The 19,877-nt window shown below is 46.0% G+C and overlaps 2 protein-coding genes across 6 annotated transcripts in view; both read right to left on the bottom strand.

Annotated features, from left to right (window-relative positions):
* Positions 1–3,709: 3,709 nt before the first annotated feature.
* Positions 3,710–13,511, bottom strand: LOC121540737. The gene is made up of 7 exons (XM_045207643.1): positions 13,313–13,511; positions 12,628–12,788; positions 12,239–12,375; positions 11,023–11,821; positions 10,510–10,680; positions 10,273–10,374; positions 3,710–3,859 (listed from the first exon to the last, which is right to left on the bottom strand). Exons 2-7 carry the CDS (start codon positions 12,781–12,783, stop codon positions 3,710–3,712), a joined length of 1,515 nt encoding a protein of 504 aa, XP_045063578.1. The 5' UTR covers positions 12,784–12,788; positions 13,313–13,511.
* A 4,303-nt stretch (positions 13,512–17,814) lies between these two features.
* LOC121540735 (ATP-dependent Clp protease ATP-binding subunit clpX-like, mitochondrial) overlaps positions 17,815–19,877 on the bottom strand; it is a 36,636-nt gene continuing 34,573 nt past the window's right edge. For all 5 annotated transcript variants that reach the window (XM_041849791.2, XM_041849792.2, XM_041849790.2 and 2 more), the window contains one exon: positions 17,815–18,490. In XM_041849791.2, coding sequence (XP_041705725.1) covers positions 18,397–18,490 — 94 coding nt within the window. In that variant the 3' untranslated portion in view covers positions 17,815–18,396. The remainder of the gene's footprint in view (positions 18,491–19,877) is intronic.

Here is a 19,877-nt window from a genome sequence, read left to right as displayed (position 1 = left end):
GAGAACTCTACATGTTTCTGGACCGGCTGGAGAAGTCGAAGCTTGAAAACGACGTTTCCAAGCATGGCACAGAATGGAGCTGGAGGATCCATCCAGCAGACTCACCTCACAGAAACGGAGCTGCTGAAGCCGCTGTCCGAACTGTGAAGCGGGCTTTACACAATCTGGGAGGTAATGGAGTCCTCACATGGGGTGAATTTCAGACTTTCCTTTATATGGCTTCCAACCTTGCCAATGAGCGGCCTATTGATGCCAGGACTCAGAGCAGAGAGGACTGTGTAGAATACATTAGCCCAAATTCACTTCTACTCAGACGAACCGGACCCAGAGGAGATCCAGGGACCTTTGACTTTGAAGGTTACTCCTACAAGAGATTAAGAACCATCCAAACAGAAGTTGACCGATTCTGGAGGAAATGGAGTCAGTTAGCCGGACCAAACCTGTTTGTCCGGACCAAGTGGCACACCGCTCACAGGAATGTGGCAATTGGAGATGTCGTCTGGCTGGCCGACCAGAACGCCTTGAGAGGTCAGGTACAGGCTTGCCAGAGTTATTGACGTTAACACTGACAAGAAGGGAATCGTGAGGGATGTATATCTCCGATCCTTCCCCAGCTACCCAGTCGCAACTGTGAAGCCCACTAAAAAGATGGAAAACATTCAATCAAGATACCAGCAACAGTTCTTCACAGGGATGTCAGACGGATAGTTGTCTTGCTTCCAGTTGAAGAGCAGCAGCAACAGGATCAAAAATAGAGTAACTGAATCCAACACATCACAGTTCTGTGTGACCTCCTTGGGTTGAAGAACCAGGAGGTCAAGTGGGAGGTGTTGTGTCAATTCCTGACTACAAGCTATACCGAGCACTCAAGCCTAAATCCACCCAGGGTGCTCAAAGCACTCCCAACCTGCAGGGGGCAACCATGCAACCGGAGCTGTTGAAACCAACCACCAGGAAGTGCACTGGGGACCATATTAACCTGCGCACCCACAAGCAGTGCATGTGCATGGCATCGAAATGTTTGGTAAAAGCTTACTTGGCTCTCACTCATTCCTGAGAAGAGATACCAATGACCACAGCTCCTGATCATCCAAAGACGCAACTGGTAGGACAGAATGTGTTGTGAATTCATGCTTCTATATGCCCTTTTGGTTTGGTTGTAACATACAATACAATTATTAATTAAATAATAGTGAAGACTTCATTATGTGAACGTAGTACTTGACAGTAACGTTACTATAATCATGTGTATTGTTAAATGTTTAATTATGATATTGATATTTAATTATTAACTTGCAATGATCCTAGGTTAATCTAAATGATGAAATGATTGTTTGGTTAGGTTTGAGGATTCAGTAACATTAGTTTATGCTTATTTTTGAGAAAGTGGAATTGAGGGTTATTTGTAACTAATCCATGGTTTTTTGTTTGTGTGTTTTGAAGGTTATCAACCTATTCTGTTCCATCTTTATGACAATAAAAAATCATAAAGTGAACAGTTTTGAGTTGTCCTTTGCGTTCATCAAGGATAAAGCCGTTTTCAAGTTTGGGCAGAGCTGTGGTCAGCCAGAAATCACGCAGAACTTGACAGTTGATAACCAGCGCGGCAGTGAAGACGAGGATCAAAGGGCTGAAGTCAAGCTGTCGACGCAGCGAAGAATTGCCTGTGAAACTCTACACCATGGCCAAGGAAACTTTTGGGAAAACAGTCAAGCAACTGAAGCAAGAGCGGACCTTAGCCAAATCTGCTTTCACCAGACAAGCGAACTACCTGAGTAAAGCTGCAGCTGGTATGATTAAGCATGAACTACAAGAGGAGTTCAGCAAGCTCAGTTCCCTGGCTAGAAGTGTCGGTGATTCAAATGATGACTACGCGGCTGGCCTACTGGCTGAAGCGGGAACTAAGGGAGATGAAGAGGTCAAGCTCGACAAGGACCAGCATGCTGATCTTGAAAGGACGATTGAAGAGTGCGACATGAAATTGGAGGAAATCCGAGAGGCAGTCCAATTCAACCTCTGGCCAAGATACGGTAAAGAGGAGGTAGACTTTGCAATCCAAGAAGCGGAGAAAGCCTGTGACAGAGCCAAAGAAACCCCCGTCACTGCTATTAACAGGGACGGCTATGAACTACAGCTGGAAAGAGAGAGGAAGCTAATCCATGATGCAAGTGAAAGCCTGAAAGACTGGGAAAAATGGGTCCCACACGATGAGACTGCAGATCTGAAAGGCAGAGTAAAAGATCTGAGAATATTCGGCAGTAACCTCGAGGCCAAAAGAACAGAATTCCTCATCGCACAGAGAATTGCAGAAGAGGACAGAAGACCTACAGAGCTTCAACCAAGAGCAGTCCCACAACCAGTGGTGAGAATAAAACCAACCAGTCTACCTAAATTCACTGGGCTTAGGAGGAATTTCCACAGATGGAGGAAAGACTGGGAGAGCCTGCAAAAGCAGGGAGAGCCGACTGGTTCAGTGGAGGTGAAGAAGTTTCAACTTCTTGACAGTGTGGACGAGAGAATATGTAGAGACCTGCGCCTGTCATCATATAACAGTGCTGAAGACATGTTTAGAGTACTCCAAAACCGGTATGGAAACAAGCCAACAATTGCTTTGGAGATAATTGAGGACCTGGAGAGGATCCCTCCTTTAAAGTCACACCAACCAAGGAAGGTTATTGACCTGATTCAAGCTGTGGAAAAGGCCCTGAATGACCTCACGGAGCTCGAAAGCAGTGGAGCCATAAAGAATCCCCTTGTCATCAGATCCATAGAGAGCAAGCTGCCGGATAACATGAAGAGGGACTGGCTGACATTCATGGTCAACCCAAGAAATGGAGTCACACCTGACAATCACTTCGACAGCCTTCTAAGATTTTTAAAGACACAAGAGGACATACTGGAGAAACTAGACCAGTTGGGTGTAAGTGAAAACCCTGAAAAGAAAGCTACGTACCCGGAGAAGCGGTATGCTTCCACAAGGTCCACGAGAAAGGGAGGATGCGTTGTGTGTGGAGATGAAAAGCACCGTGAGAAGATTTTCTTTTGTAAGCAGTTCAAAGAACTAAAGCCTAGTGAGAAGCTGAATGCTGTCGAAAGACTGGGAGCATGCAGAAGATGCCTCAGATGTCATGGAGAGGATGAGGAATGTACGGACACTTACCTTTGCAGAAACAGAGACTGCAAAAGAGGAAGCTCCTCGGATCACCATTTCTTTCTCTGCCTTAAAGGAGGGGCTAAGAGGAAAGAATACGTGAAAGTGGAAAAACCCAGCACCAGGAGGCAAACATTCACAGAGGAGCAAGAGAGAATTAATACGTGAGCTCACCCCGGACGTGGCAGAAAAATTCAGGAATGCTTTCACCAACATGGCAAAATCACACTGCACTGGAGGAAGCCTTCCTGGGGTAATGGACTCAAGCACACGTGAATTACCAGTTATTCTTATGCTTCTCGAAGTAACTACTAACGCAGGGCAGAACATTGGAACTCTCATTGACTTAGCATCAGACACCAACTACATCACTCACACAGCCGCCAGGAGACTGAAGCTTCGAAGTGAAAGGATCACACTAGTCGTCCATGGAGTTGGAGGCATGGCCATGAAGGTGAAGACCAAAAGATACTTACTCAAGGTGAGAGTCAAGACACCAAGAGGCACGGAGAAAGCTCATGAGCTGATCTGTTATGGGTTGGATGAGATTGCAAAAGTTCACAGAGCAATCAAAGCACAACACCTCAAGAAGTTCTTCCCGATACCAACCTGGAAGACCTTCACAGACCAGAACATGTTGAGCTTCTCATAAGCCACCGGGAAGGAAGACTTGCTCCACAGAGAGTAAAGGTAGTAGGAGATCTTGTCCTGTGGGAGAGCCCTTTAGGAAAGACCGTTGGAGGAGCACATCCAGACCTCTGTGAAGTAGTGGACATGGCCCTGCACAATTCTGAAACTCATTTTGCACGATCTATGAGAATCACAGCAGTAAAGTATCAAGAAATTGCTGAGATGCAAGAATCTAGAGCTGAAACTAAAACCACTGTTATTGGCAAAGAGTTCTTGGACTGGTGGAAGTGGGACAGCATTGGTGCGGCCTGTGAACCCATGTGTGGAGGATGTCGTTGTGGTAACTGTCAACCAGGAGGCAAAGACATGACTCTTAGTGAAGAAAGAGAGCTTGAGATAATCAGGCAAGGTCTCAGTTACGTGGAGTCAGATGTGCATAGTCAGGAGCCTCACTGGGACACAAAAGACCCTTGGATTGAAGATCCAAGTTCCCTGCCCAACAACAGAAGCGCAGTGGAAGCCACGTTTCTGAGGACGGAGAAACAACTCAAGAGAGAACCAGATTGGCGTGCAGCATACACAACTCAAGTTCATGAGATGGTGGAAAGGAAGGCAGCAAAGAAACTCACTAGAAAGACCATTGCTGACTGGAAAGGTCCAGTATGGTACGTCAGTCACTTGATAGCACCAAACCCACACTCTATAACTACACCTGTCCGACTGGTATGGAACAGCAGCCAGAGGTTTAGAGGAAGCAGCATGAATGACCTTCTTCTGAAAGGGCCTGATGTACTTAATCCTATTCGAGCGGTACTGCTAAGGTTCAGGAGAGGAATCCATGCTGCTCTCGGCGACATCAAAAAGATGTACAATTCTGTGTGGCTCGAAGACCTGGAGATGCACCTCCATAGATTCCTCTGGAGAGACGGTGATGATGGGGACATTGAGGAATATGCCATCACCAGGGTCAACATGGGCGATCGACCAGCAGGGTGTATCGCACAACTAGCCATGAGAGAAACAGCGAAGTTGCCCATGTTCACACATCTGGAAGAGGAACGGAGGGTCCTTGAAGAGGATTCCTACGTAGATGACATCCTGACATCCCATAATGACCTGGAAAAGCTAGACGGAACCACCAAAAAGTCGAAGAAATCCTAAAGGCAGGTGGATTCTTCCTCAAGCCGTGGGTCCGATCAGGCCAAAGTGGGAGGAAAACATCTACATCAGAACATCCAACATCATCAGATGAAGTCTTCATCCTCCCCAACCAAGTGAGAGAAGGAGACAACAGAGCCCTTGGAGTTGGTTATTTAGTCGAATCAGACAAACTGTACCTCATGACCTCGATAAACTTCTCAAAGAGACAAAAGAAGATGAGGATCAGTCAAGATCTCGTTGGAGAGGAAGTGAGAATGAAAACTCCAAACCCACTGACCAGAAGGCAACTGCTTAGCCAAGTAGCTAGTTTGTATGACCCAATAGGCCTTGCAACACCTGCCAAACAGAAAGGAGCCATTTTAGTCAGAAAAGCATTCCAAGAAACTGGAGGCAAAGCTCTAACAAGAGACACATGGGACACACCTCTGTCTGAGAAACTTAGAGGAGAAGCAATCCGCCTGTTTGAGGAATACAGACACCTCAACCAAATTACCTTCCATAGAAGCCTGACTCCAGTCAAAAGGATTGGAGAACCCTGGGGAATAACATTCTCAGATGGGAGCGACCAGAGTTATGGAGCAGTGGCATACTTCAGGTGGGAGACCGAGCAAGGCATCCTGGTCCGACTTGTTGAGTCCAAAGCCAAGCTTACACCACTTGACCAAAAGGGAGAACCAGTGAAGGCTGAAGTCTGTGGTGCTGTGTTCGCTGCAAGACTCAGGAAATACATTGAAAAGCACAGTCGGATGCAAGTAGGACGTTGGATCCATCTGTTAGAGAGTCAAACTGTGCTGGGTGCAATCCAAAGGGACAGTTATGGGTACCAGACCTTTTTTGCAAGCAGAGTGGGAGAGATCCAGAAGTCCACATCAGTTGAGGACTGGAGATGGATTCCAGGTGAGCAAAACATTGCTGACCTCATGACAAGAGGAGCAACCCCAGAGGACCTCAAAGAGAACTCTGTGTGGCAGAACGGCCCAGAGTTTCTGAAACGACCTGTAGAGGATTGGCCGACAAAGTCAGCCAAAGAAGTCGCTGCAGATGCCAAAGAAGGCATAAACAAGCTCCAAAGGAAATGTTTTACAGCAGCACTGACCCGAGCGCAGGTGGGGAAAAAAATCCAACATGCTCCACGTATACCAATATCTCCAAACTCTGACAAAGGTAAAGACCTGCAAAGCAGCCCTAATGGAAGAGGGCACCAAATCCAAGTCCAAAGACCACCTTCTGGTTATTCAGTGGGGAATATCCTTAACATCAGCAAGTTCAGCAGTTTAACCAGGTTGACAAGAGTCATTGCCTGGGTGTGGAGAGCTGCCACAAGGTGGAAAGAAATGCTAGCCAAGACCACCACCACAAGCAAGCCAAAGAAAAAGGAAATTCCTTCAGCTCTTGAGATCAAGTCCAGAACCAAGAAAGCTACACTTACCATCATGGAGTGTGAAGATGCACTCAGGGATCTCTTCCTTGCAGCCCAAAAGGATGTAACCTGGCCAGACACCACACTCAGCAGGCTTGCTGTGGTCAAAGAGGAAAACACTGGACTCTTGCTCTGTGGAGGAAGATTCCAAATCTTTAATGAAGAAAAAACTGCAGTACCAATCTTGCCCTGCACGTCATGGGTATCCTCCCTTCTAGCTCAAGAAGCCCACAAGACAAATCATGAAGACATCGCAGGCACACTCCTCCGGATGAGAAGGAAAGCGTGGGTGGTAAGAGGCCGGAAACTAGCTCAAAAGATCGTGGATAACTGTGTGACATGCAGGAAACTTAAGGCCCGGAGATGCCAACAGATCATGAGTGACCTTCCATCGGAGAGAATAACACCAGCCAATCCCTTTGAGTACACCACAGTGGACTTATTTGGACCTTATGAAGTGAAGGATGAGGTGAGAAAGAAGGTGAAACTTAAGGTGTGGGGAATTGTCTTTTGCTGCATGGTGTCAAGAGCTATGCACACAGACCTTGTCAGCGACCAGTCAGCTGAAGGCTTCCTGTTAGCCTACCAAAGATTTACGGCACTGAGAGGGCATCCAAGGAAATTGTGGTCGGATCCTGGAAAAAACTTTGTCGGAGCCAGACCTGCCCTCAGAGAACTCTACATGTTTCTGGACCGGCTGGAGAAGTCGAAGCTTGAAAACGACGTTTCCAAGCATGGCACAGAATGGAGCTGGAGGATCCATCCAGCAGACTCACCTCACAGAAACGGAGCTGCTGAAGCCGCTGTCCGAACTGTGAAGCGGGCTTTACACAATCTGGGAGGTAATGGAGTCCTCACATGGGGTGAATTTCAGACTTTCCTTTATATGGCTTCCAACCTTGCCAATGAGCGGCCTATTGATGCCAGGACTCAGAGCAGAGAGGACTGTGTAGAATACATTAGCCCAAATTCACTTCTACTCAGACGAACCGGACCCAGAGGAGATCCAGGGACCTTTGACTTTGAAGGTTACTCCTACAAGAGATTAAGAACCATCCAAACAGAAGTTGACCGATTCTGGAGGAAATGGAGTCAGTTAGCCGGACCAAACCTGTTTGTCCGGACCAAGTGGCACACCGCTCACAGGAATGTGGCAATTGGAGATGTCGCTCTGGCTGGCCGACCAGAACGCCTTGAGAGGTCAGTACAGGCTTGCCAGAGTTATTGACGTTAACACTGACAAGAAGGGAATCGTGAGGGATGTATATCTCCGATCCTTCCCCAGCTACCCAGTCGCAACTGTGAAGCCCACTAAAAAGATGGAAAAACATTCAATCAAGATACCAGCAACAGTTCTTCACAGGGATGTCAGACGGATAGTTGTCTTGCTTCCAGTTGAAGAGCAGCAGCAACAGGATCAAAAATAGAGTAACTGAATCCAACACATCACAGTTCTGTGTGACCTCCTTGGGTTGAAGAACCAGGAGGTCAAGTGGGAGGTGTTGTGTCAATTCCTGACTACAAGCTATACCGAGCACTCAAGCCTAAATCCACCCAGGGTGCTCAAAGCACTCCCAACCTGCAGGGGGCAACCATGCAACCGGAGCTGTTGAAACCAACCACCAGGAAGTGCTCTGGGGACCATATTAACCTGCGCACCCACAAGCAGTGCATGTGCATGGCATCGAAATGTTTGGTAAAAGCTTACTTGGCTCTCACTCATTCCTGAGAAGAGATACCAATGACCACAGCTCCTGATCATCCAAAGACGCAACTGGTAGGACAGAATGTGTTGTGAATTCATGCTTCTATATGCCCTTTTGGTTTGGTTGTAACATACAATACAATTATTAATTAAATAGTGAAGACTTCATTATGTGAACGTAGTACTTGACAGTAACGTTACTATAATCATGTGTATTGTTAAATGTTTAATTATGATATTGATATTTAATTATTAACTTGCAATGATCCTAGGTTAATCTAAATGATGAAATGATTGTTTGGTTAGGTTTGAGGATTCAGTAACATTAGTTTATGCTTATTTTTGAGAAAGTGGAATTGAGGGTTATTTGTAACTAATCCATGGTTTTTTGTTTGTGTGTTTTGAAGGTTATCAACCTATTCTGTTCCATCTTTATGACAATAAAAAATCATAAAGTGAACAGTTTTGAGTTGTCCTTTGCGTTCATCAAGGATAAAGCCGTTTTCAAGTTTGGGCAGAGCTGTGGTCAGCCAGAAATCACGCAGAACTTGACATTATTTTTTTACTTATCTATTTTTTACTTCACTTATTTTTCTTTAAACTGCATTGTTGGTTAAGGGCTTGTAAGTAAGCATTTCACTGTAAGGGGCTTTCACCTGTTGTATTCGGCGCATGTGGCAAATAAAAGTTGATTTGATTAGAGCTCAATTTTTATGGAATGGTCTGCCTATCCATGTGAGAGACACAGGTTCAGTCTCGACCTTTAAGTCTTTACTGATGACTCATCTCTTCAGTAGGGCCTATGATCGAGTCTGGCCCAGGGGTGCGAAGGTGAACGGCAAGGTACTGGAGTGATGAACCGCCCTTGCTGTCTCTGCCTGGCCGGTTCCTGTCTCTCCACTGGGATTCTCTGCCTCTGACCCTATTACGGGGGCTGAGTCACTGGCTTACTAGTGCTCTTCCATGCCGTCCCTAGGAGGGGTGCGTCACGTCGTGACAGGCTTTTTTCACTATACTCGATTTGAGTGGGTTGTGAGTCACTGACGTGATCTTCCTGTCCGGTTTTACGCCCCCCTCGGGCTCGTGCGGTGGAGGAGATCTTTTTGGGCTATACTTGTCTCAGGGTAGTAAGTTGGTGGTCTGTTGATATCCCTCTGGTGGTGTGGGGGCTGTGCTTTGGCAAAGTGGGTGGGGTTATATCCTGCCTGGTTGGCCCTGTCCGGGGGTAACATCGGACAAGGCCACAGTGTCCCCCAACCCCCCTGTCGCAGCCTCCAGTATCTATGCTGCAATAGTCTATGTGCCGGGGGGCTAGGGTCAGTCTGTCCTATCTGGTGAAATACTCCTGTCTTATCTGGTGTCCTGTGTGACTCCTGTCTGTCCCCAGTCCACCTGGTCGTGCTGCTGATCCAGTTTCAACTGTTCTGCCTGCGGCTATGGAACCCTAACCTGTTCCCTCCCTCTCCCTCTCTACCGCACCCGGTGTCTCGACCTCTGAATGCTCGGCTATGAAGTATGAGTTTAAATGTATTTGGCTAATGTGTATGTAAACTTCCGACTTCAACTGTACTTTTATAATCTCCACCTGGCACAACGAGAAGGGGACTGGCCACCCCTCAGAGACTTGTTCCTCTCTAGGTTTCTTCCTAGGTTCCTGCCTTTCTAGGGAGTTTTTCCTAGCCACCGTGCTTCATCTCCATTGCTTGCTGTTTGGGGTTTTAGACTGGGTTTCTGTATAATCACTTTGTGACATCTGCTGATGTAAAAAGGGCTTAATAAATGAATTTGATTTGTTGTGGATGTTTGCTAAAGTGGATCTGATTGAATCGAGCCCTATTCAATCCGCATTGCGGAAGTTCAGCTTTAAAGCGTGATTGAAATTTAAAGGCAATGTTCCTGTTTTAGCGGAGACTGCATTCACGGTAAACACTGCTTATGTCGGCTCAATCGGAAATTACCTTTACATTGCTATTGCGGAATCTGTAACGCTGCAGCTTGAATAGAGCCCTTAGTCTGTGTCCGGGAAACCTGGCCCAATACTTTTACAGCTAGAAATTGCAGTTGCTTTGATATTATGGAGTGATATTAGCGGCAAAACAGAAATGGAATTAAAATGGAATACTTTGGAATGTGTAGAATCCTTTAGAATGTGTAGAATCCTTTAGAATGTGTAGAATCCTTTAGAATGTGTATTGAGAAGCTCACCTTGCTCTCACAGTTCTGGAACATCTCCATGGCCTCCTCCACCTGAGCCTCTTCGTAGCCCAGCGCACACAGACGGTCACTGGCCACCAGGTAACTCAGGATCTGTGGAAAAAAGGGGACCATAGAGGTGAGATGACAACAGGGGTGAACAAGTACAATAGAAAAACATGGTCTCCCCCCCCCCCCCCAGAGGCCGTTGGGGTCGTCGTGTCACAGGATGGGTAAACAAAACCTTACCTGTTGTGGGCTGCGGCAGCCAGTCTTCTGCAGAGCCAGGATGGCAGTGTGTAGAGGGTAGCCCTGTTCAGTGATGGTCTCCAGCAGCTCTCTCTCCTCCTGACTCAGGGCCGTCAGCAGCTCTGCAGACGAGTCCCAGCCCAGGCCGTGGGAGCTCCGGGGACGCAGAGCCTAAAGGACGAATAGTGACAGGCTGGAGTGAGGTTAAGTGGTCTGGGTTGGGTTGGGTTACCTGTTTACTTCCTGAATTGACCCCAAAACACTCGCACTTGTCTTTCCGCGTTAGCACTGACTTTCGACGATAACTACTTTACTGGGGGAAAAAAGTAATGACTATGGACTGTGATATGTGGTTGTCTCACCTTAGCGTCTGCTAAAATGTAAAATGTAGCCTAAATGTAATTGAAATTGAATTGATCCTGGCACTAATAGAAGGTGGGATGTTTGGTATAGCAACAACCCTAGACATTCTGTAACAGGCTAACAGGAACGAACCTTGCCTCCTACACTTACAGTCTGCCTGTTGTGCTTGACTTGAGGGCCAGCTGAAGATGGTCGTGGTGGCTGCTGTGGGTTCACAGAGTTCTTCCTTCCCATTGACCACAAAGAGTGCTGCCTCTTCCTGCTGCAGTGCCTCTGGCCACCATGACACTGGGGACTTCCATCCCGACCATGCCACTGGGGACTACCGACCCGCACAGAGGACTCTTCCAGGCCAGAGGACGATGACTCCTGCTGCTGCCTGCTGCAATCCTTCCTGCAGGGCCTCTGATCGCCATGACACTGGGGACTGCTGGCCTGACCGTGGCAAAGTGGGCTGGTGGTGGGTCTGCCATGACACTGGTGGCTGTTGGCATGCCCCTGCTCCTGCGTGAGCCCAGTGAACGACCCTTGCCTCCTGCAGTCCAGGACTGAGGAAGAGTTGGCCCTCCTGCTGCGGCCCTGGTAGCCTCGACCTTGAGCGGAAGTCTGGTTAGAGTGGTGATGAGCCGATGAGGAGCCTGAAGATCCAAGATGGTGGTCTTTGACTCTGGATAGTGGGTGTTTTGGTGCAGAGCTTTGCGACCGTGGCCGTTTACCACCACGAGAGGCTCCACGGTGTGACTTTGAGCCTGAGGCGTTATCTTCAGTGGAGGAGCCCTCGTCGTCTTCAGAGTAGCCGGCTTCGTCATCCGAGTCGGAGACCATTAACTGGATTTTGCGGTGGCTGTGGTGGCAGCTGTGGTGGTGGGGTTGGGGGTGGTGGTTAAGGTGGCGTGCGTCCACAGAGCTTAGGCTGTGGCTCCTTGGTCGGGGGGCAGGGCTGTTCCACCTTTAATCAAATCAAACTTTATTTAAAGTGCGTTTAAAACACACTTTACAGTAAAACAATACAATTAACCCTCCCGTTGTCCTAGGGTCAAAATGACCCGCCACTGTGTTGAACCAACTTTATTTTTTTATTTTATTTTTTGGATCATTTGTGAGAAGGAGGCAGTGATACTTTCTTTAAAGTCTCACTGCCTCCTTCTCACAAATGATCCCAAATATAAAAATTAAATAAAGTTGGTTCAACACAGTGGCGGGTCATTTTGACCCTAGGACAACGGGAGGGTTTTAAGACAGCACAAACAAATCTGGGACCAGGCTACATTCATGGGATTAACATATATACATTCATATTTTGTTCTTTATTTATTTTTTTCGACATAAAGACAATAAAAGAGATAAAAGAAGAACATAGGAAGACCTGCTGGCCCGGCGACTCTCCTGGGGACTGGAGAACATGAGCCAGTACGGGGGGCAGGAAGGGGCCGGGGCATCCCTGGGGGGGTAGCATCCTCCATGGAGCGCAGACATCACCCAGTTCTCCAAGGTGAATTCATACTGAAGAAGAAGAACACTTTATTGTCCATTGTCAGTTTAAGTGTCTTGCTCAAGGGTACAACGGCAGGATATTTTAAAATAGGCATTTAAAATAGGTTACCTAGAATCCCACCCCCCCAAAAAAAATGTTTTGTTAGACTCGGCAATCGAACCCTGCGCTTCAGTTGCAGGCCCATCTATAATATCTAGGCTACCTGCCAGCATTATCACAAAACAATATCACATAGCTTTGCCGTAAGCCATGTAACTAACCTCAGTGTCTTGTAGTATCTGGAGGTAGTCTGGTATGGTGAACTGTGGGGCCGTAACCAGGTCTATCTCTCCTCCCAGGGGCCCCGGCTCCTGTAATGGCCCCAGTGGTAGTGGGCCCAGAGGGCTCTTAAAGGGAACCTCCTCTAGACTGGCCATCCTGTCTGTAGACCCAGAACAAGAAAACCCACACACACTGAGGACACATACATTTACACAGAAAGCTCAGGGAACAACAAGCACACACGCACACACACGCACACACACACACATACACATACACACACACACAAAGATCATAGAGCAAAACTACTCTATTCCCTTTAGTGAAATTAATTAAAATAGCAAATTCTGTCAGGTGATGGTATGATGACAAGGGGAAGGCAGCTAATACGAAACATGTCATATCTAGAAACATGAAATAGGGCGGCAGGTAGCTTAGTGGGTAAGAGCGTTGTGCCAGTAACCGAAAGGTCGCTGGTTCTAATCCCCCGAGCCGACTAGGTGAAAAATCTGTCGATGTGCCCTTGAGCAAGGCACTTAACCCTAATTGCTCCTGTAAGTCGCTCTGGATAAGAGCGTCTGCTAAATGACTAAAATGTAAATGAAAGGCTCACAGTCGTCAATATTCATTGATGGCAGGCAAGGCAGTCATCTTCAATTATCGATCGCACGCATTCTCGCTCACCTCTCTCACATCCCTTTGAAAAAGTGTCCTCTCACCAGTCCACCGTGTGTGAAGTGTTGACAGGTGTACGCTGAATGACTTATACCTAGATAAATAGCCTAAGTATCAACACACAAGCTAATTCTCTTGATCACTTATAAGCCTCTGCCGTCTGACATCATCAGATGTGCTGTTGTTGACACCACATTACTAATAACGGATGGAACCAATGGGTTACAGTGCGTTCGGAAAGTATTCAGACCCCTTCCCCACATTTTGTTACGTTACAGCCTTATTCTAAAATAGATTAAATCCCCACCCCCCTTATCAAGCTACACACAATACCCCATAATGACAAAGCAAAAACTATTTTTTTGATTTTATTTCAATTTTATTAAAAATTAAAAACAGAAATATAACATTTACATAAGTATTCAGACCCTTTTTGAGTGGAACCTAGGATGTATATCTACGGCAGGTTTATTTTCCAGGAAGGGGTTATACAATATCTCTTTTGTAACTATTCCTATTCAACCAGCCTGTTAACAGTATGCAGTACGTGACATTTGAGAGCTTTTTCAACATTTACCCGGAATTCAACATAGTTTGAAGAGATTGCAATTCCTTCTCAGCGTAACTAAAGGCAAGTCTGGGAAACCAACCCCATCTTTATTACGCAGCCTCCAGTTCTTGGCGATGTCTTCCTGGAAAGTAACAGGGAGGCCGAAGGGAAGGAGAAGATTAGAGAAACGCTGATGTGTTGATAAACAGGAACATGTTGTACAACACACTTTCAACACAGAGATTACACATGAGCTGCTTATGAGCTACATGGCCAGTTCTGCTCTCTAACGTGGAGGCAGAGCGATAGTAGTCATGGTGCCATTGCGATGGTAGTCATGGTGCCATGGTGCCATAGCGATGGTAGTCATGGTGCTACATGGCCAGTTCTGCTCTCTAACGTGGAGGCAGAGCGATAGTAGTCATGGTGCCATTGCGATGGTAGTCATGGTGCCATAGCGATGGTAGTCATGGTGCCATAGCGATAGTAGTCATGGTGCCATTGCGATGGTAGTCATGGTGCCATAGCGATGGTAGTCATGGTGCTACATGGCCAGTTCTGCTCTCTAACGTGGAGGCAGAGCGATAGTAGTCATGGTGCCATTGCGATGGTAGTCATGGTGCCATAGCGATGGTAGTCATGGTGCCATAGCGATGGTAGTCATGGTGCTACATGGCCAGTTCTGCTCTCTAACGTGGAGGCAGAGCGATAGTAGTCATGGTTCCATAGCAATGGTAGTCATGGTGCCATAGCGATGGTAGTCATGGTGCTACATGGCCAGTTGCTACTCACGTGGAGCCATAGCGATAGTAGTCATGGTGCCATAGCGATGGTAGTCATGGTGCTACATGGCCAGTTCTGCTATCTAACGTGGAGGCAGAGCGATAGTAGTCATGGTCACACGCCATTGCGATGGTAGTCATGGTGCCATAGCGATGGTAGTCATGGTGCTACATGGCCAGTTCTGCTCTCTAACGTGGAGGCAGAGCGATAGTAGTCATGGTGCCATTGCGATGGTAGTCATTGTGCCATAGCGATGGTAGTCATGGTGCTACATGGCCAGTTCTGCTCTCTAACGTGGAGGCAGAGCGATAGTAGTCATGGTTCCATAACAATGGTAGTCATGGTGCCATATCGACGGTAGTCATGGTGCCATAGCGATGGTAGTCATGGTGCCCCTCAGTGGTGTCACATGGCATTGCAAATTGAGTTTTAACAAAACAGCACAAAGAAGCTTTGAAACAATCTATATTGAGTATTAAAAAATGTAAGACACAACAAATCATTCTGTACAGAGATATACATTTTATTGATAATATTTAAACAATCACGTCAATAAACTTTGGGGTGTTTTACATGTTATGATTGACCTTTGAGAAGAGAAGCATAAAATAACTGAAAAGGAACTCAAATGTATTATGATTATGATTATTATATTATAATCGCACATACAACATTAAAGGACATAGAACTGCATGGTTCAGTGTGAGTAGAAACAGTAAAGGCTAAACAGCAGAAGAAGAAGTGCCTAGTGATCGATTGAGGAACCATTTTGTAACACGATGTACTGGAGCATATCTAAAAAGGTGAGGACGTATTCACTTCGGACTAATTCACAAAAAAACGTGGGACGTATTCACAGAAAGTATCAGAGTAATAATGCTGATACAGGATCAGTGTATCCTTTTAGATCATAACAAATACTATTATATGGACCCGGGGGGCACCTTGATCCTAGATCAGCAACTCTGAAACCTTTTTGAATACCAGCCCTTGCCTTGCTTGATATTGATATGAACGGTAACCCTGTAGAGGTTAGAGAGAGCTGACATAGATACATACATTCCCTAGAGAGCGGGTTTACAGAAATAAACATTCTCAACCTATTTTTTTTATTTATTTTTTTAAAGGCCACTACTACGATCAAATGGTCTGCGTCTGAACAAGCACCCTATTCCCTATATAGTGCACTACCTTTGACCAGAGTTCCTGGACGAATAGGGTGCCATTTTGGACGCAGCTCCGCTCTGTTTAGTGTGCTGGAGTAGGGTGTAGTACGAGGTTATGATATGTTTTCCCTAACGACAGGTGTGTTCCTGTGATACAAACAGACTATAAACTCAGCACTGATGCTTTAATACCGACATTTACAGCCCAGTTATGTTCATTATGAATTCCATTAAAAATTGGTAGATAAGAGGAAATATGGAGTTGAATTACTGCCAGAAAAGTTTTGGCACCAATTTAGCTTCATATATAAATAACATCACAATTATGATGTGCTCATAATGGAATATCACACACCCGGAGACCAGACCTGGGTTCAAATACTACTTGAATTCATCTCAAATACTTTAGCTGGGCTCAATTGAACTTAACTGTTGCAATGGAACTAACAGAATATTACCAAAAGTACAAATCCCGCCCACCTGGCACTCAAAGCACCAGTCAAAAGTTTAGACACACCTACTCATTCAAGGGTTTTTCTTTATTTTTTACTATTTTCTACATTGTGGAATAATAGTGAAGACATAAAAACTACGAAATAACACATATGGAATCATGTAGTAACCAAAAAAGTGCTAAGCAAATCAAAATATATTTTATATTTGAGATTCTTCAAAGTAGCCACCCTTTTCCTTGATGACAGCTTTGCACACTCTTGGCATTCTCTCAACCAGCTTCATGAGGTAGTCACCTGGAATGCATTTCAATTAACAGGAGTGCCTTCTTAAAAGTTAATTTGTGGAATTTCTTTCCTTCTTAATGTGTTTGAGCCAATCAGTTGTGTTGTGACAAGGTAGGGGTGTCATACAGAAGATAGCCCTATTTGGTAAAAGACCAAGTCCATATTATGGCAAGAACAGCTCAAATAAGCAAAGAGAAATGACAGCATCATTACTTTAAGACATGAAGGTCAGTCAATCTGGAAAATTTTAAGAACTTTGAAAGTTTCTTCAAGTGCAGTCGCAAAACCATCAAGTGCTATGATGAAACTGGCTCTCATGAGGACCGCCACAGGAATGGAAGACCCAGAGTTACCTCTGCTGCAGAGGATAAAGTTCATTAGACTTACCAGCATCAGAAATTGCAGCCCAAATAAATGCTTAAAAGAGTTCAAGTAACAGACATATCTCAACATCAACTGTTCAGAGGAGACTGCGTGATTCAGGCCTTCATGGTCGAATTCCTGCAAAGAAACCACTACTAAAGGACACCAATAAGAAGAAGAGACCTGCTTGGGCCAAGAAACACGAGCAATCATTAGACCAGTGGAAATCTGTCCTTTGGTCTGATGAGTCCAAATTTGAGATTTTTGGTTCCAACCGCCGTGTCTTTGTGAGACGCGGTGTGGGTGAACGGATGATCTCTGCATGTGTGGTTCCCACAGTGAAGCATGGAGGAGGAGGTGTTATGATGTGGGGGTGCTTTGCTGGTGACACTGTGTGATTTATTTAGAATTCAAGGCACACTTAACCAGCATGGCTACCACAGCATTCTGCAGCGATATGCCATCCCATCTGGTTTGGGCTTAGTGGGACTATCATTTGTTTTTCAACAGGACAATGACCCAACACACCTCCAGGCTGTGTAAGGGCTATTTTACCAAGAAGGATAGTGATGGAGTGCTGCATCAGATGACCTGGCCTCCACAATCCCCCGACCTCAACCCAATTGAGATGGTTTGGGATGAGTTGGGACTGCAGAGTGAAGGAAAAGCAGCCAACAAGTGCTCAGCACATGTGGGAACTCCTTCAAGATTGTTGGAAAAGCATTCCAGGTGAAGCCGGTTGAGAGAATGCCAAGAGTGTGCAAAGCTGCCATCAAGGCAAAGGGTGGCTACTTTGAAGAATCTAAAATCTAAAATATATGTTGATTTGTTTAACACTTGTTTGTTTACTACATGATTCCATACGTGCTATTTCATATCTTTGGTGTCTTCACTATTATTCTACAATGTAGAAAATAGCAAAAATAAAGAAAAACCCTTGAATTAGTAGGTGTGTCCAAACGTTTGACTGGTACTGCATATTAAAGATTTCATATAGTATTTGGACCCAGGTCTGCCGTTGACAGTCAGGGCATTAGTTGTATATTGTTATGTAACACTGAAGATACTAAAACGGAACATTCCTAGCCGTGGCTATTTCTTTAAGTGTACAATATGATCCCATTCATGTTATATTTGTTTCCATTGTAATTTCAACCTCTCATCCACCACAACAAAAGAGAAAACACAATCATCCTTTTAAAGAATAAAAATTGCATTATCTACCCCAACAATTGTAAATATATACAATATAGCAGGTCCACCTTAATTTCTAACTTAAAGAATTAGCCTACTGTCCAATTCACAGGACAAAAAAAGTACTTCTAGAGCTCAAATCCGTGTTGTTCATTATGAAAAACACTTCCTCAGAGAAAAGGGTTTTTATCGTGTTGTTGTTTTAGTAGTGGCCTACACAGTCTGATGGGAGGTCTGTTTAGATGTTTCAGGTGCAGGAATTCCAGGAAATGTTTTAGGTGTTCTAATGATTCTAGATCAGTTGTTGGCTGCTGCGTCCACCTGTCTGGGCCAGTTCTCCTCTTCAATACCAGAGTCATAGTCCTCCTCTGCTGACTCCTTCTCTGGCGCCCTGGAAAATATATTTACATCGCATTTTAGTTCTTAGTGTTAGTTATGCAGAGTACTAAGAGAGAGGGGGGTCAGTATTAGTGGTAGGGTTAGTTATGGTAGAGAGAGGAGGGTCAGTATTAGTGGTAGGGTTAGTTATGTAGAGAGAGGAGGGTCAGTATTAGTGGTAGGGTTAGTTACGCGCGTGAGAGGAAGAGGAGAGGTGCAGAGTGAGAGTGAGTAGAGCGAGAGATAGAGAGAGAGAGAGAGACAGAGAGAGGAGGGTCAGTATTAGTGGTAGGGTTAGTTACGCGCAGAGTGAGAGTGAGAGTGAGAGCGAGAGCGAGAGCGAGCGAGAGCAACAGACAGACAGACACAGACAGACAGAGAGAGAGAGACAGCGAGAGACAGCGAGACAGAGACAGAGACAGAGATAGAGAGAGAGAGAGAGAGAGAGAGAGAGAGGGTCAGTATTAGTAGGCGAGAGAAGAGAGAGAGAGAGAGAACAGACAGAGACAGACAGCAGAGACAGCAGACAGAGAGAGAGAGAGAGAGACAGAGAGAGAGAGAGACAGAGACAGAGAGAGAAGATTCAGTATTAGTGGTAGAAGCTCTCTCTTGAGAAAGATACCCCCACCCCGGGCGGGTCAGGCGAGACCTCTTCATTGAATAACCCCACAGACGAGCAACCCCAAGCGGAAAGTCAACTTCCCAGCACAGAGTACTACTCCCTCATTGAAATGAAGGATAAATTCACCCAGCTGGAGGTAAGGCAGGTGGAGCTGGAACAGCAGGTGAACACACTCCAGTCAGCACAGACCCAGACAACAGTCCAGCACAACAACACCCCCTTAACTAGACCTGGAGAGAGACATGTCTGCACTCTGGACTGTGGTGAGACAACATCAACAGGAGAAAGAGCAGGAGCAGGAGAAGAACAGAGCACTAGAGGAGAGGATCAGAGTGCTGGAGGAGAAGGTGAGAACGATGACGGGTGACAGAGAACAACCCATTAGAGAGCTGGCCACCCCCGCAGAGAAGCCAGCAGAACAGCCCACCTCAGATCCTGACAAAAGTCTCAACACCACAGCAGAACAGTCCACCCTAGACCCTGACCATAGCCTCGACATCACAGCCAGACAAACAAATGAAGAACCCCAAGCCCAGGGGATCCCACCCCCTCTGAGCACCCCCCATCAGCCACCCTGATAGCCCTCCTGACGACCCCCCCACACCCACTGAGGACATACACAAGCCACAGATTGTACTACTTATGGACTCAAACGGGAAATACATAAAATAAAATAAACTTTTTCCCAAACACACAGTGTCTAAACTCTGGTGTCCCAACACCCAGCGCGCCCTAGACCTTCTGTCTGAGGACCGACTAGGATCACCCAGCCACATAA

Source organism: Coregonus clupeaformis, chromosome 26 (genome assembly GCF_020615455.1).
Source record: "Coregonus clupeaformis isolate EN_2021a chromosome 26, ASM2061545v1, whole genome shotgun sequence".
Taxonomy (NCBI): Eukaryota; Metazoa; Chordata; class Actinopteri; order Salmoniformes; family Salmonidae; genus Coregonus; species Coregonus clupeaformis.
This window is presented reverse-complemented; position numbering and strand designations above follow the sequence as displayed.

Coding starts and splice junctions, on each gene's coding strand:
- LOC121540737 (XM_045207643.1), bottom strand. CDS start 12,783: ATGGCCAGTCTAGAGGAGGTTCCCTTTAAGAGCCCTCTGGGCCCACTA. Junction 12,376..12,627: donor AGATACTACAAGACACTGAG/GTTAGTTACATG, acceptor CTTCTTCTTCAG/TATGAATTCACCTTGGAGAA. Junction 10,681..11,022: donor TCAAGCACAACAGGCAGACT/GTAAGTGTAGGA, acceptor TTCGTCCTTTAG/GCTCTGCGTCCCCGGAGCTC.